The sequence below is a fragment of the Oncorhynchus tshawytscha genome, linkage group LG03 (genome assembly GCF_018296145.1).
Source record: "Oncorhynchus tshawytscha isolate Ot180627B linkage group LG03, Otsh_v2.0, whole genome shotgun sequence".
In the NCBI taxonomy this organism is placed as follows: Eukaryota; Metazoa; Chordata; class Actinopteri; order Salmoniformes; family Salmonidae; genus Oncorhynchus; species Oncorhynchus tshawytscha.
In genome coordinates this window covers 5,711,986-5,723,862 of record NC_056431.1, presented here as the reverse complement: position 1 = coordinate 5,723,862, position 11,877 = coordinate 5,711,986, and the positions used below count along the sequence as shown (strand labels likewise).

At 43.7% G+C, this 11,877-nt stretch overlaps 2 protein-coding genes across 2 annotated transcripts; both read left to right on the top strand.

The window, feature by feature from the left end:
• The first annotated feature begins 18 nt into the window (after positions 1 to 18).
• On the top strand, positions 19 to 3,994 carry LOC112247686 (ubiquitin-like protein ATG12). The gene is made up of 4 exons (XM_024416500.2): positions 19 to 178; positions 1,077 to 1,213; positions 2,982 to 3,044; positions 3,786 to 3,994. Exons 1-4 carry the CDS (start codon positions 76 to 78, stop codon positions 3,843 to 3,845), a joined length of 363 nt encoding a protein of 120 aa, XP_024272268.1. The 5' UTR covers positions 19 to 75; the 3' UTR covers positions 3,846 to 3,994.
• Positions 3,995 to 4,247: 253 nt separating this feature from the next.
• LOC112247687 (germ cell-specific gene 1-like protein) lies at positions 4,248 to 11,356 on the top strand. The gene is made up of 7 exons (XM_042308322.1): positions 4,248 to 4,437; positions 5,459 to 6,843; positions 9,230 to 9,412; positions 9,497 to 9,544; positions 9,915 to 10,067; positions 10,281 to 10,392; positions 10,496 to 11,356. The coding sequence occupies exons 2-7, from the start codon at positions 6,648 to 6,650 to the stop codon at positions 10,872 to 10,874; spliced, it is 1,071 nt and encodes a 356-aa protein (XP_042164256.1). The 5' UTR covers positions 4,248 to 4,437; positions 5,459 to 6,647; the 3' UTR covers positions 10,875 to 11,356.
• The last annotated feature ends 521 nt before the right edge of the window (positions 11,357 to 11,877 follow it).

Below are 11,877 nucleotides of genomic sequence, written 5' to 3'. Positions count from 1 at the left end.
TAGCATGCAGCGTTTTCCCCATTACAAGTGCGTGTCAGAATCTAGTGCACACACTCATGATAAGGACTGCTGAGGATGTCTGACAACGCAGAGTCTCCTACAGAAACGCAAAAAGATGAGCCTTCAACCCCACAACAGCCTACAGAAGACTCGGGGATGGCAGACGATAAGAAAAAAAGTAAATTATGAGCGAGTGTTTGACTCACAGTTAAAATTACAGTAAGATATCGTGCTTTCTGTTTACAAGCAAACTGACCCGGAAGAGGTTGATTGACAGTTGTCTCAGTCAATATAATTGAAACAACTTTGTGAACAGCGAATCGATGGTCAGGGATGTTCATACGTTTTAAGTAGGGCGGGCGCTGTCTGAATGGTTCAAGTTTGCTTGCATTTCAAACTATGTTTACCTCTTACTTTAACACATTATACACATTTTTCTTTAAGGCTGAGACATCTTCTTTTTTCTTCGTTTCTTACTACATAGAACATGCCAAAATCCACTTTCACACATTACGGCGTGTGTCATGGTCATGGCTATAATGATTTCACTGTCCAAGATCTACCTATTTTTCCAGCTGACTATAACATAGCTGCAAACCTATGATAGTTTAGGTTGCAAAATTATGTGGCTAATACATCGATCACTAGTCATTTTAATAATGTTTACATATCACTCATCTCATATGTATATTATATATACATATTATATATACATATATATACATATACATATATATATTGCATTTTATACCATCTATTGCATCTTGCCTATGCCGCTCTGTCATTGCCCCTCCATATATTTATATGTATATATTCGTATTCCATTCCTTTACTTAGATTTGTGTGTATTAGGTAGTTGTTGTGGAATTGTAAGATTACATGTCAGATAATGCTGCACTGTCGGAACTAGAAGTACAAGCATTTCGCTACACTTGCAATAACATCTGCTAATCATGTGTATTTGACCAATAACAGATCAGGGTATTAACTTTAGTCTAGCAGTCTATTGTTATGCTATGCAAAATATACATGTATTATGTCTCTCTCTCATTCTCCCTTCATCCTCCTCTCCCAAGTTGATGTGTTGTTGAAGGCAGTAGGAGACACCCCCATCATGAAGACAAAGAAATGGTCGGTAGAGAAAGGGAGGACAGTGCAATCACTCTCTCAATTCATCTCTCGATTCCTCAAGATGGAGGCTAATGAACAGCTGGTGAGTTATTCTGTGCGTGCTTCTCAATAGTTGTCTCTTGCCTCCTTCCCTTCAGCTAGAGGAAGTGGACAGGTGATACCTCTGGTATATGCACCAATGAGGCAAAGATATGTTTAGAACTAACCTAAGATGGTTCATCTGTGTCGTTTTACAGTGGGAGCAAGTAAAGCCTAGCACGATCCTATAGAGTATCACAGTATGAGTCATTATACCCATAAAACCTAGCGGTCAAACAGGGAAATGGTTCCAATTGTTTTTCCACCATTCATTCTTCCCATAGGGGATTTTTAGAAACACTTAAAATAAAGGCTGTGTTTTGTGTAGGCTTACTCAAATCAAAATCAAATAAAATTTATTTATATAGCCCTTTGTACATCAGCTGATATCTCAAAGTGCTGTACAGAAACCCAGCCTAAAATCCCAAACAGCAAGCAATGCAGGTGTAGAAGCACGGTGGCTAGGAAAAACTCCCTAGAAAGGCCAAAACCTAGGAAGAAACCTAGAGAGGAACCAGGCTATGTGGGGTGGCCAGTCCTCTTCTGGCTGTGCCGGGTGGAGATTATAACAGAACATGGCCAAGATGTTAAAATGTTCATAAATGACCAGCATGGTCCAATAATAATAAGGCAGAAAGTTGAAACTGGAGCAGCAGCACAGCCAGGTGGACTGGGGACAGCAAGGAGTCATCATGTCAGGTAGTCCTGAGGCATGGTCCTAGGGCTCAGGTCCTCCGAGAGAGAGAAAGAAAGAGAGAATTAGAGAGAGCATACTTAAATTCACACAGGACACCGAATAGGACAGGAGAAGTACTCCAGATATAACAAACTGACCCTAGCCCCCTGACACATAAACTACTGCAGCATAAATACTGGAGGCTGAGACAGGAGGGGTCAGGAGACACTGTGGCCCCATCCGAGGACACCCCCAGACAGGGCCAAACAGGAAGGATATAACCCCACCCACTTTGCCAAAGCACAGCCCCCCACACCATTTACTCTGGTGTGACATTTTGATAATCGTGTAAACTTCTCTCAGATATGGTGACTTTTATCAATATATTTGCCTGTATTTACCCCCAACAAATGAAATGCTGCTATCTGCTAATGTGGCTATTATAAACAACTACAAATGCCGAATTGAGGCAAAGGTAAGAATCTCTGGAGTAATTATCTAATGTTATCTAAATGTTGTAATTAATAAATTGGCAACATTTCTTAAAATGTACCTGTTAGCAAAGGTGCCAGCTAGAGATGATGTGCAGAAGCATGCTGGGATTTGTAGTCTTGCAGAGTGCCTACTTTGATGCTAATTAGCATTTTCGAATATGAGGATAAATAGAGGTGAATATATTGATAAAAGTAACTTTGTCTGAGAGATATTGACATGGTTATTAAAGCGTCATGCCAGGGTAAGTCTACATGAAACGCAGCCCTTCATTTAAGTGTTTCTAAAAATCCCCTAAGAGAAATGACTTGTGTGAAAACGATTGGAACCAATTCCCTGTCTGACCGTTCTTAACGGATGCTTCAGCTTTATAGCCCCTGTGACATGTCTGGACTACCCCTTCTGTCTGTGACTGAGGTATGAACTGGAGAAAGCATCCTGGCCCCTTGATATGCACCCACTGTGGCCTTTGATCTGGGACTATAGTGCGTCAGCTTGTTCAATGTTTCTAAACACCCATTGCTCTCTCTCACTCACTCACACACATAATGGGCTTTATTGGCAAGTGAAATAGATAATAAACAAAATCTCTCTCTCCACACAGTTCATTTATGTCAACCAGTCATTCTCTCCCTCGCCTGATCAGGAAGTAGGAGTCCTGTTTCAAGTGAGTACTTTTCATTTGAAATCATTTCTGGAGGCCTTGGGAAATGCAGTTTTTCTGTTATCTATTTGTCCTGTGGTAAGTTAGTTGACCACCGGAGGGAGGTCTAAGTGAGCAGTTCCCTGTGAGATGGAGCTGTTCTTATCTTCACAGTGACTACTGTTCCCTGGGGCCAGTACACTACTGTATGTGTATTATCAATACAGTCCTGGATTATTCACCAAGGATGTATATAAACCCTGGATTGCTGATGCTATGTATTAGCCATTGAGAGGCTAGTAACACTGAAAATGTTTTTGTTTTATTTTTATGTTTAGATCATAATAAAATTTAAAAGTATGCATTAAGGTATCTGTAATATCATAAACAAGACTATGTGAGAAAAGATGTGAGGTGATTCTGAGAATTTGGTTACAAAATCAGTGTTTACAGATCAGAAGGAACTGTATAGATGTTTGGCAGAAGCTCCACTATTCTCATTGCAAGCCTGTATGACAGAGCCAGCATCACATACGACTTACTATCTAATTCTGTTCAGACCTGTTAACACTTGGGTAAAGGCTAAAGGTTTATCAGGCACAGTACTCCTGATCTAAGGGTCAGGGTGGTAGTGTCCACTTGACCCCCTCTTGACCCATGGCCTTGACCGTCCCTATTAAATACCCGCTAAATACTTCAGCTGATGTTTTGTGCTCCCTTTCCTATTCTTCTAAAAGAGTAACTCTTACCCTCTGTGTTTTTCAGTGTTTTGGCAGCGATGGGAAGCTTGTTCTACATTACTGTAAATCTCAAGCCTGGGGTTAACAGTTTGTAGCCCTTTTCAGTTCAAACGCATACACACACAATATTGTTTATACTCCTTCCTTGCCTAAACCAATGTTGTCATTGCTAATTTCTTGTTTGTTTTGCTGTACATAACCCAATGTAAATAAATTGTGACTATATAAAGTAAACCCACTCTGTCCCCTGTGTTGTCTCCAGACAATTATAGACATTAATAGGAAAATGTCGTCAGGATTTGGCTTTGCACAGGGGGCATAACCTGTCCGGCTAGGATACTTACACTAAATATAACCCCACACAGATTGAGATGAGTGCAACAATTCAAACACAAACACTGTAATGACATAGGATGGTGCCAAGGGTGGGTGAAAGTTGAGTTGAGGTTAGTCAAGAAAGTAGAGGGGGTACTAGGGAGGGAGGGAGACTGATATGGGAGAAAGTACAGTAACAGATGGACTTAGAGGGATTACATGGATTCGGGATGGGTCTGTGACACAAATTCCCAAGAAAGACAGAAAAAGGAGGAGTGTGGCGGGGGAATCACACTCACCCTGGAGCATGAGAGAGAGTGGGAAAGGAGGATAAAGAGAGAGGGGAGCATCAGGCCAGAGAGGTAAGGGTCAAAACTGCTCATTCTGACGAAGGGGTATTAGAGAGAGTAGTGCGGAGTACTTGGGTTAAACCAGGGATAACAAAAATACCAAAAAATGTGTGCAAAGTTATTGCTTAGTCAACATAAATGTCTCAGCAAATCGTAGAGGACTGATAAAAATATGAAAGAGGATAGGAAGGAAAGCCTGTGATGGAGGAAAATTAATGTCAGCAAAAGATGGCAGTAGAAAGATTGCATTGTAGTGATGGATGTTGTCTCAAGAGATAAATAGACTTCTGTTTCTTTTGTAGTGAGGCAACGATGCAGTTTCGATTTGGTGCCAAATTTCAGGCTAAGAATTAGTAGTTCTTAGAACTGAGTAAGCTGTTAAGAGTTTGACATGGAGAAAAGAATGATGTAGTTCCTGATGCGCTCTGTATGGTTGTTTATATGTCTTGTACTGTCCAGTCCTTCCTTTCAAAAAAATTGAAAAATTGCAACTGAAATGACTGAAAGAGAATGTTGCTGTTGGTAACTGATTATAGGGAAAATCACATTTTATTGGTCGCATACACATTTTTAGCAGATTTTATTGTGGGTGTTGCGAAATGCAGGTATAGAGGCACTGTGTTTTTAACGTACAGTAGGTCATTTTGTGTTTAGCATCTTTTATTGCCCATTTGTTATTTCAATGGATTTCAGTTTATTTACTGCTACAGAATGTGTTGGGTATTAAACTTGAATATAATGGGCTTTGTAAACAATACCTGCAAATCGGAAAAGTTTTTCACCGGACATAGCCGCGGGAAGTAGTTTGGGGGTGCGGGTTTTTGCCTGCGTTACAGGCGGCTATATCGGTCCGATAAATACAGAACTAGTAAAACTAGTACTATTTTGTTAAACTTTTTTTTTTAAATTCAGATTTTTCAGGGGGTCCTTCAGCACCCATACTTCTCACTGAGACTGACTTGAAGATTCTAGTGATATTACAGTGATCGGCAGTCATACTAACTGGTTAATCTGTCCTGTGTTAACATTGCAGGGATCGCAAACAGTGTGTGAGAGAGACCAGGAGAGAGAGCCAGAGTGGGTTTCACACTCTAACACACCTAACACAAACAGATTAGAGCAGATTAATATGGACTACCAGAAAAATGATTTAGATCAGAGGCTTAACTAATGATTTCATCAAAAAAAGTAATCTGTACATTTTATTCCCTCCATTTTATTCCTACTCTACTTTAAGTCGTAAGGAGGATGCCGTGAGAGGTAGAGGCAGGCCAGAACCTCTTAATCAGGAAGTAGAAAGTTAATAACGTGGTACAGGTCACAGAACGGTATGGATTACTCCATAACCATATGCAAACACACAGTGAACTCTTGGACCTGTACGACCCGTCACCCTGAGCATTACTGTGAGTAAGATATACTGTATCTGCCCTAAGATGTGATCATACGGAAAACACTTGTACGCCAAAGCAGAATGTATTCCAATAATATCTCTACATTTGATGATACGTTTTACGGCTGGATCTGATAGTATCTGTATCAAGTCTGTATGATCAAAACTCACTGTAGGACTAGAGTGAAAAGTTAGGCGACAGAGATCTAGATAGCATATCCGATAGCTCTCTAAAGTTTAGGATGAAAGGCGGCTAGGGACTAGTGATCTATTGACTCCCATTACTGTTGAATGGTTAGAGTGAAGAGCCCTAGGGATCTATAACAGCATAAACCTTCAGTCCTGGTCGGACAGACATGTCCTCCTTCCATCCCTTTCTTTTCTCCTGGTGTGACCCCTCTCCTCTGTTCATTTGTCCCTTCTGTCCATCTCTTTTACCTTGACAGAATCTTATCCGACTCTCTCTCTTTCCCCTTCTCTCTCTATTCTTGCTTTCCCTTTGTCCCCATTTTCTAATCTTTTCTCTACATTGTTTTTTATCTTGTCTTGTTTTTTACTCTGTTTTTTCTTTTTGAAACTCTTTCACTGATTTCAATCTATCACCAGAACTGTCATCATCTTCTTCATCATCCTCTACATCACCAATAACAACCTCATCCTCACATACTGCTGTTGATACTTATATCCCATCTACCTCCCTTTGTTCCATCTCTTTCTTCATCCTCTTCTTCTCCTTCCCCTGCCCTGAGTCTCTACACACTTCCTCTCCTCCTGCCCTATCCCTCCTTCTTGACCTTCTCTTACCCTCTCCCCTCCTCCCGGTGTGGCCATGTTGGAGAACATGTCTCGTCGGTCCCGCTCCCTGCTGTCCCTGACCCTGACCACTCTGGCTCTGGCCCTGTCCATCCTGGCTCTCTGCACCTCCTATTGGTGTGAAGGGACTCACAAGGTGGTCAAGCCTCTCTGCCTGTCTCCGGTCAAGATGAGGAACTGTGGGCAGAACAACAGTGAACCCTACACCACAGGTATGCCACCTACGTAACTAACTGTCACCTGTGTAATTGTGATGTCATTTCCTGTGGCACTCTCAACACACCCAGTTCCAGAGTGTCACCCTAACTTATTGACCCACGCCTCACTGTGATCATATGTATATCCTATTACTGTCATCACTAGTCAGCCCTACAGGTCCTACCAGCCCTAAGCTATTATCTAAACGTTTGGATGTCCAAGGGAGTCTGAACTGCATTCATTTGGTTCAAGTACCCATCTAAGTGTTAGACAAGTAGAAGGGCAGTGTTTCACAAGAATTACACAACTGTAACACCATGGTGACATCTGCCAGCCATTTATGACATGCTGTCTTCTGACTGTGTGTGTGTGTGTGTGTGTGTGTGTGTGTGTGTGTGTGTGTGTGTGTGTGTGTGTGTGTGTGTGTGTGTGTGTGTGTGTGTGTGTGTGAGAGAGAAAGTGTATTCTGTATGTGTGCATGCTTGTGTGTGTTCGGTGATAGTCTGCCTTGCTCGTCATGCCCACTTGGGTTGAAATCCAATCACAACCCTCATCCAAGTGCTCCCAAATGGTCAAACACCCAAAAGATGCCAGTCTGATTTTGTTTTTAACTCCAAATCAACTGTTTACAAAGAAGTTGTCAGTTGATCATCCCAGCAGTACGTTCTGGCCACTTATGTGGCCTCTTCCCCTATTCTCCCAAGGTTTATGATACTGTACATATTTCATCTAACCTTTCAAACCTGCCTCCACATCCCTCATTGAAAACAACTTTGCTCTGAGCTGTAATCTGCTGGGTGTGAGGAATGCAGATGAATCCTGGGGTTTTGTTCTGTCCTCTCTGCTCCCTGGTCTGTATTGTGTATAATCCAGTGAGATTGAGATTAACACTTTATAACTTCATACATGAATCCAGTTAGAGATCTGTAGCTGCAGTGTTCAGTACGTACTGTAGCACCGCTAACCACAGCAGGAGGCTCACCTGATACACACGCTAACCACAGCAGGAGGCTCACCTGATACACACGCTAACCACAGCAGGAGGCTCACCTGATACACACGCTAACCACAGCAGGAGGCTCACCTGATACACACGCTAACCACAGCAGGAGGCTCACCTGATACACACGCTAACCACAGCAGGAGGCTCACCTGATACACACGCTAACCACAGCAGGAGGCTCACCTGATACACACGCTAACCACAGCAGGAGGCTCACCTGACACACATGCTAACCACAGCAGGAGGCTCACCTGACACACACGCTAACCACAGCAGGAGGCTCACCTGACACACACGCTAACCACAGCAGGAGGCTCACCTGACACACACGCTAACCACAGCAGGAGGCTCACCTGATACACACGCTAACCACAGCAGGAGGCTCACCTGATACACACGCTAACCACAGCAGGAGGCTCACCTGATACACACGTTAACCACAGCAGGAGGCTCACCTGATACACACGTTAACCACAGCAGGAGGCTCACCTGACACACATGCTAACCAAAGCAGGAGGCTCACCTGATACACACGTAAACCACAGCAGGAGGCTCACCTGATACACACGTTAACCACAGCAGGAGGCTCACCTGACACACACGCTAACCACGGCAGGAGGCTCACCTGACACACACGCTAACCACAGCAGGAGGCTCACCTGACACACACGCTCACACACAGCAGGAGGCTCACCTGACACACGCTCACACACATGCACGTGAATACACACCCACGTTCACACATATGCATGTGAATAAACAAATACACACACTTAGTAACACAGGTGGTTGATCCTGTCTGAGTTATATTATAAATACCTTAGTGTTGTAGACAATGGGAAATAGATTTGGGAGTGAATCCATTTAGAGGGATTACATCCAATGTGAGTTTTACTACATAGGTAGGAGCGACAAGCTGACCCAGTGTCATTCACAAGAAATGGGATGCGATTTTAATCAATCCCTACTGGGCATTAACGTCAATTCAACGTCTATTTCATTTATTTGAAATGACATGGAAACAATGTTGATTCAACCAGTGTGTGCCCAGTGGGTCACTTCTTAGAAAGGATTAATCGAAAGAATTTAGGGTTTTACTCAGAAAGTTCAGGTATTTGGAAGTTAAGGGTTCTGGAACAGCAGCTAGTCTAGTGGCTAGAGCGTTGGACTAGTAACCGAAAGGTTGCAAGATTGAATCCCCGAGCGGATAAGGTTCAAATCTGCCCCTGAATAATACAGTTAACCCACTGTTCCTAGGCCGTCAATGAATATAAGAATTTGTTCTTAACTGACTTGCCTAGTTAAATAAAGATATCATTTAAAAAAAATAGGTGAACAGAAAGATACAGTTCCACTGTCATCAGATGGAAACCAAGATAATATTCTACTCTCCCCAGAGAGCCCAACTCAGAACCCATACAACAGAACCCTGCCCCCCCAGAGGAGAGATGAACTGGCTAAGATCCGCCAGAGACAGTTGGACAATGCTGTCCACTACATCTGGGAGACAGGAGAGGACAAGTACACCTTCAGATACTTCCACACTGGCTTCTGGGAGAGCTGTGAGAAACATGTTGATGGTGAGAAAGGCTATAAGCACACTTTACTTTTCTCTCTCACAAAAAGTTGCAAACCGCTAATATTGTTCTAAATCTTTCCTCCAGGTGAGAAGTGTCGCAGCTTTATTGAGCTGACTCCTGGTGAAACACAAGGTGCGCTCTCTCTCTCTCACACTCTCCCACTCTCTCTCACTCTCTCCCACTCTCTCTCTCACTCTCTCGCTTCCTCTTTGCCTGTGGTGTTTAGTTTTGCATTATGTTATTTTGAGAATGGGCCTCCCATTGATACAGTGTGTGTGTGTTTGGTTTTATTATCCTTGTGGGGACCAGATATGGGGAAGTTCGGACATGTGGGGACAAGGAAAAAGGCTATTTTAGGCTCAGGGTTTAGGTTTAGGGTTACAATTAGGGTTAGTGGGTTGAGGTTAAGGCTTAGGGAAAATAGGACTTTGAATGGGAATCAATTGTTTGGTCCGCACACGGATAGGAAAACAAATGTGTCTGTGTGTGTGTGTGTCTCCAGGTGTGTTATGGCTATCGGTGATATCTGAGTTCACTTACATCGGTCTATTGGGAATGGGCTTTCTGTTGATGTGGTTGGAGTTGTTGTGTTCCCATAAGGAGATACACGCTCTCAAAATCAACGCCTATGCTGCCATCTGCACCGTACTGTCAGGTAATGCCTCTACTCCCTCCCTCCCTCCCTCACCTCCCTCCCTCACCTCCCTCCCTCCCCTGTCTTTACTGTATGAAGCACTTCTCTTGTTCATATCCTTCCATCTCCAGACTTCACCTCTTTATCTCGGTCTGCCTCCCATCCTCTAGCCAAGATGTTCAGTTAAAGAATCAATGAAACAGTAAATCAATGCTTTTCTCTCTCCCCTTCCAGGTCTGATGGGGATGGTGGCCCACATGATGTACACCACAGTGTTCCAGATGACTGTCATCGTTGGCCCTAAAGACTGGAGGCCTCAGACCTGGGACTACGGCTGGTCATTCGCGTGGGTAATCATTCACACTCTTAGTAGTGAATAGTAGGGACACTTCTTTCATAGCCCTCTCTCTCTAATGACTCCTCCCCCTCTCTCTGTGGTCTCTCCTCAGCCTGGCGTGGATCTCCTTCAGCTGTTGTATGGGAGCTGCAGTCTTCACCCTCAACTCTTACACCAAGACCATCATCGAGCTGCGCCACAAACAGAGGCTCCGATTGGAGGATGCCCACGCCGCCACCCACGCCCCTCCCTACAATGAGGTGGTCCCCGGGAGCGGGCTCTACTCTGTCAGCGGCCTATTGCAGTGCCCAGACGGGATGATTGACGTGGCGTGGGCGCCTGACGGGACCGTGATGGGGGTGGGGAACGGGGATGTACCAACTCTGGTGTTGGTAGGAGGGTGTGGGCCAGAGGGCTGTGAGGACTGTGAGAGAGAGATGGATGAGATGGAGGAGGCCATGGAGAGGGAAAGAGCTGATTCGCCTTGTTAATAAGTGATGGGTGGGGCTAAAGAGAACAGAGGAGGACTATGGGTAATGTAGTCACTTTACAGGTACTGTATATGCACCTTGAGCTCTCAAGATGGAAAGAGTAAGACCGAAAAATAGTGCGACTGAGAAAGTGGGAGGGGAATAGTTCTGACATAAGATATGAGAGATCAGGAATGCTGATATACTTCTCTTGCACTGCTTGTGGGGCAGAAGCAGAACTTGATGGACATGGGACACAGGAACTGTGTTGGCTGTAAGAGCTACAGTATCCCCTCTTTGACATTGAACAGAGATCACCTTGACATACATGGTTCGGGCGAACGCTCCTCACATTGTCATTCATGAATACAATAGTGCCTAATGGTAAGGGATTGTTATACAGTATTGTTATACAGTATTGTTATACAGTAGACATGTACACTACCGTTCTAAAGTTTGGGGTCACTTAGAAATGTCTTTGTTTTTGAAAGTAAAGCAATTTACTTGTTCTGAGAAATGAAGGCTATTCCATGTGAAAAATGACCAAGAAACTGAAGATCTCGTACAACGCTGTGTACTACTCCCTTCACAGAACAGTGCAAACTGTCTCTAACCAGAATAGAAAGAGGAGTGGGAGGCCCCCGAGCACAACTGAGCAGGAGGACAAGTACATTAGAGTGTCTAGATTGAGAAACAGACACCTCACAAGTCCTCAACTGGCAGCTTCATTAAATAGTACCCGCAAAACACCAGTCTCAACATCAACAGTGAAGAGGCGACTCCGGGATGCTGACCTTCTAGGCAGAGTTGCAAAGAAAAAGCCATATCTCAGACTGGCCAATAAAAATAAAATATTAAGATGGGCAAAAGAACACAGACACTGGACAGAGGAACTCTGCCTAGAAGGCCAGCATCCCGGAGTCGCCTCTTCACTGTTGACATTGAGACTGGTGTTTTGCAGGTGCTACTTAATGAAGGTTCCAGCTGTAATAGTAATTTACAACATTAACAATGTCTACACTGT

Bases quoted from the DNA above. Each gene is read 5' to 3' on its own strand.
- LOC112247686 (XM_024416500.2), top strand. From the start codon at position 76: ATGTCTGACAACGCAGAGTCTCCTACAGAAACGCAAAAAGATGAGCCT. The intron at 179-1,076 runs GTAAATTATGAG...TCCTCTCCCAAG, and splicing joins GGCAGACGATAAGAAAAAAA to TTGATGTGTTGTTGAAGGCA. The intron at 3,045-3,785 runs GTGAGTACTTTT...TGTGTTTTTCAG, and splicing joins AAGTAGGAGTCCTGTTTCAA to TGTTTTGGCAGCGATGGGAA.
- LOC112247687 (XM_042308322.1), top strand. From the start codon at position 6,648: ATGTTGGAGAACATGTCTCGTCGGTCCCGCTCCCTGCTGTCCCTGACC. The intron at 6,844-9,229 runs GTATGCCACCTA...TACTCTCCCCAG, and splicing joins CAGTGAACCCTACACCACAG to AGAGCCCAACTCAGAACCCA. The intron at 9,545-9,914 runs GTGCGCTCTCTC...GTGTGTCTCCAG, and splicing joins GACTCCTGGTGAAACACAAG to GTGTGTTATGGCTATCGGTG.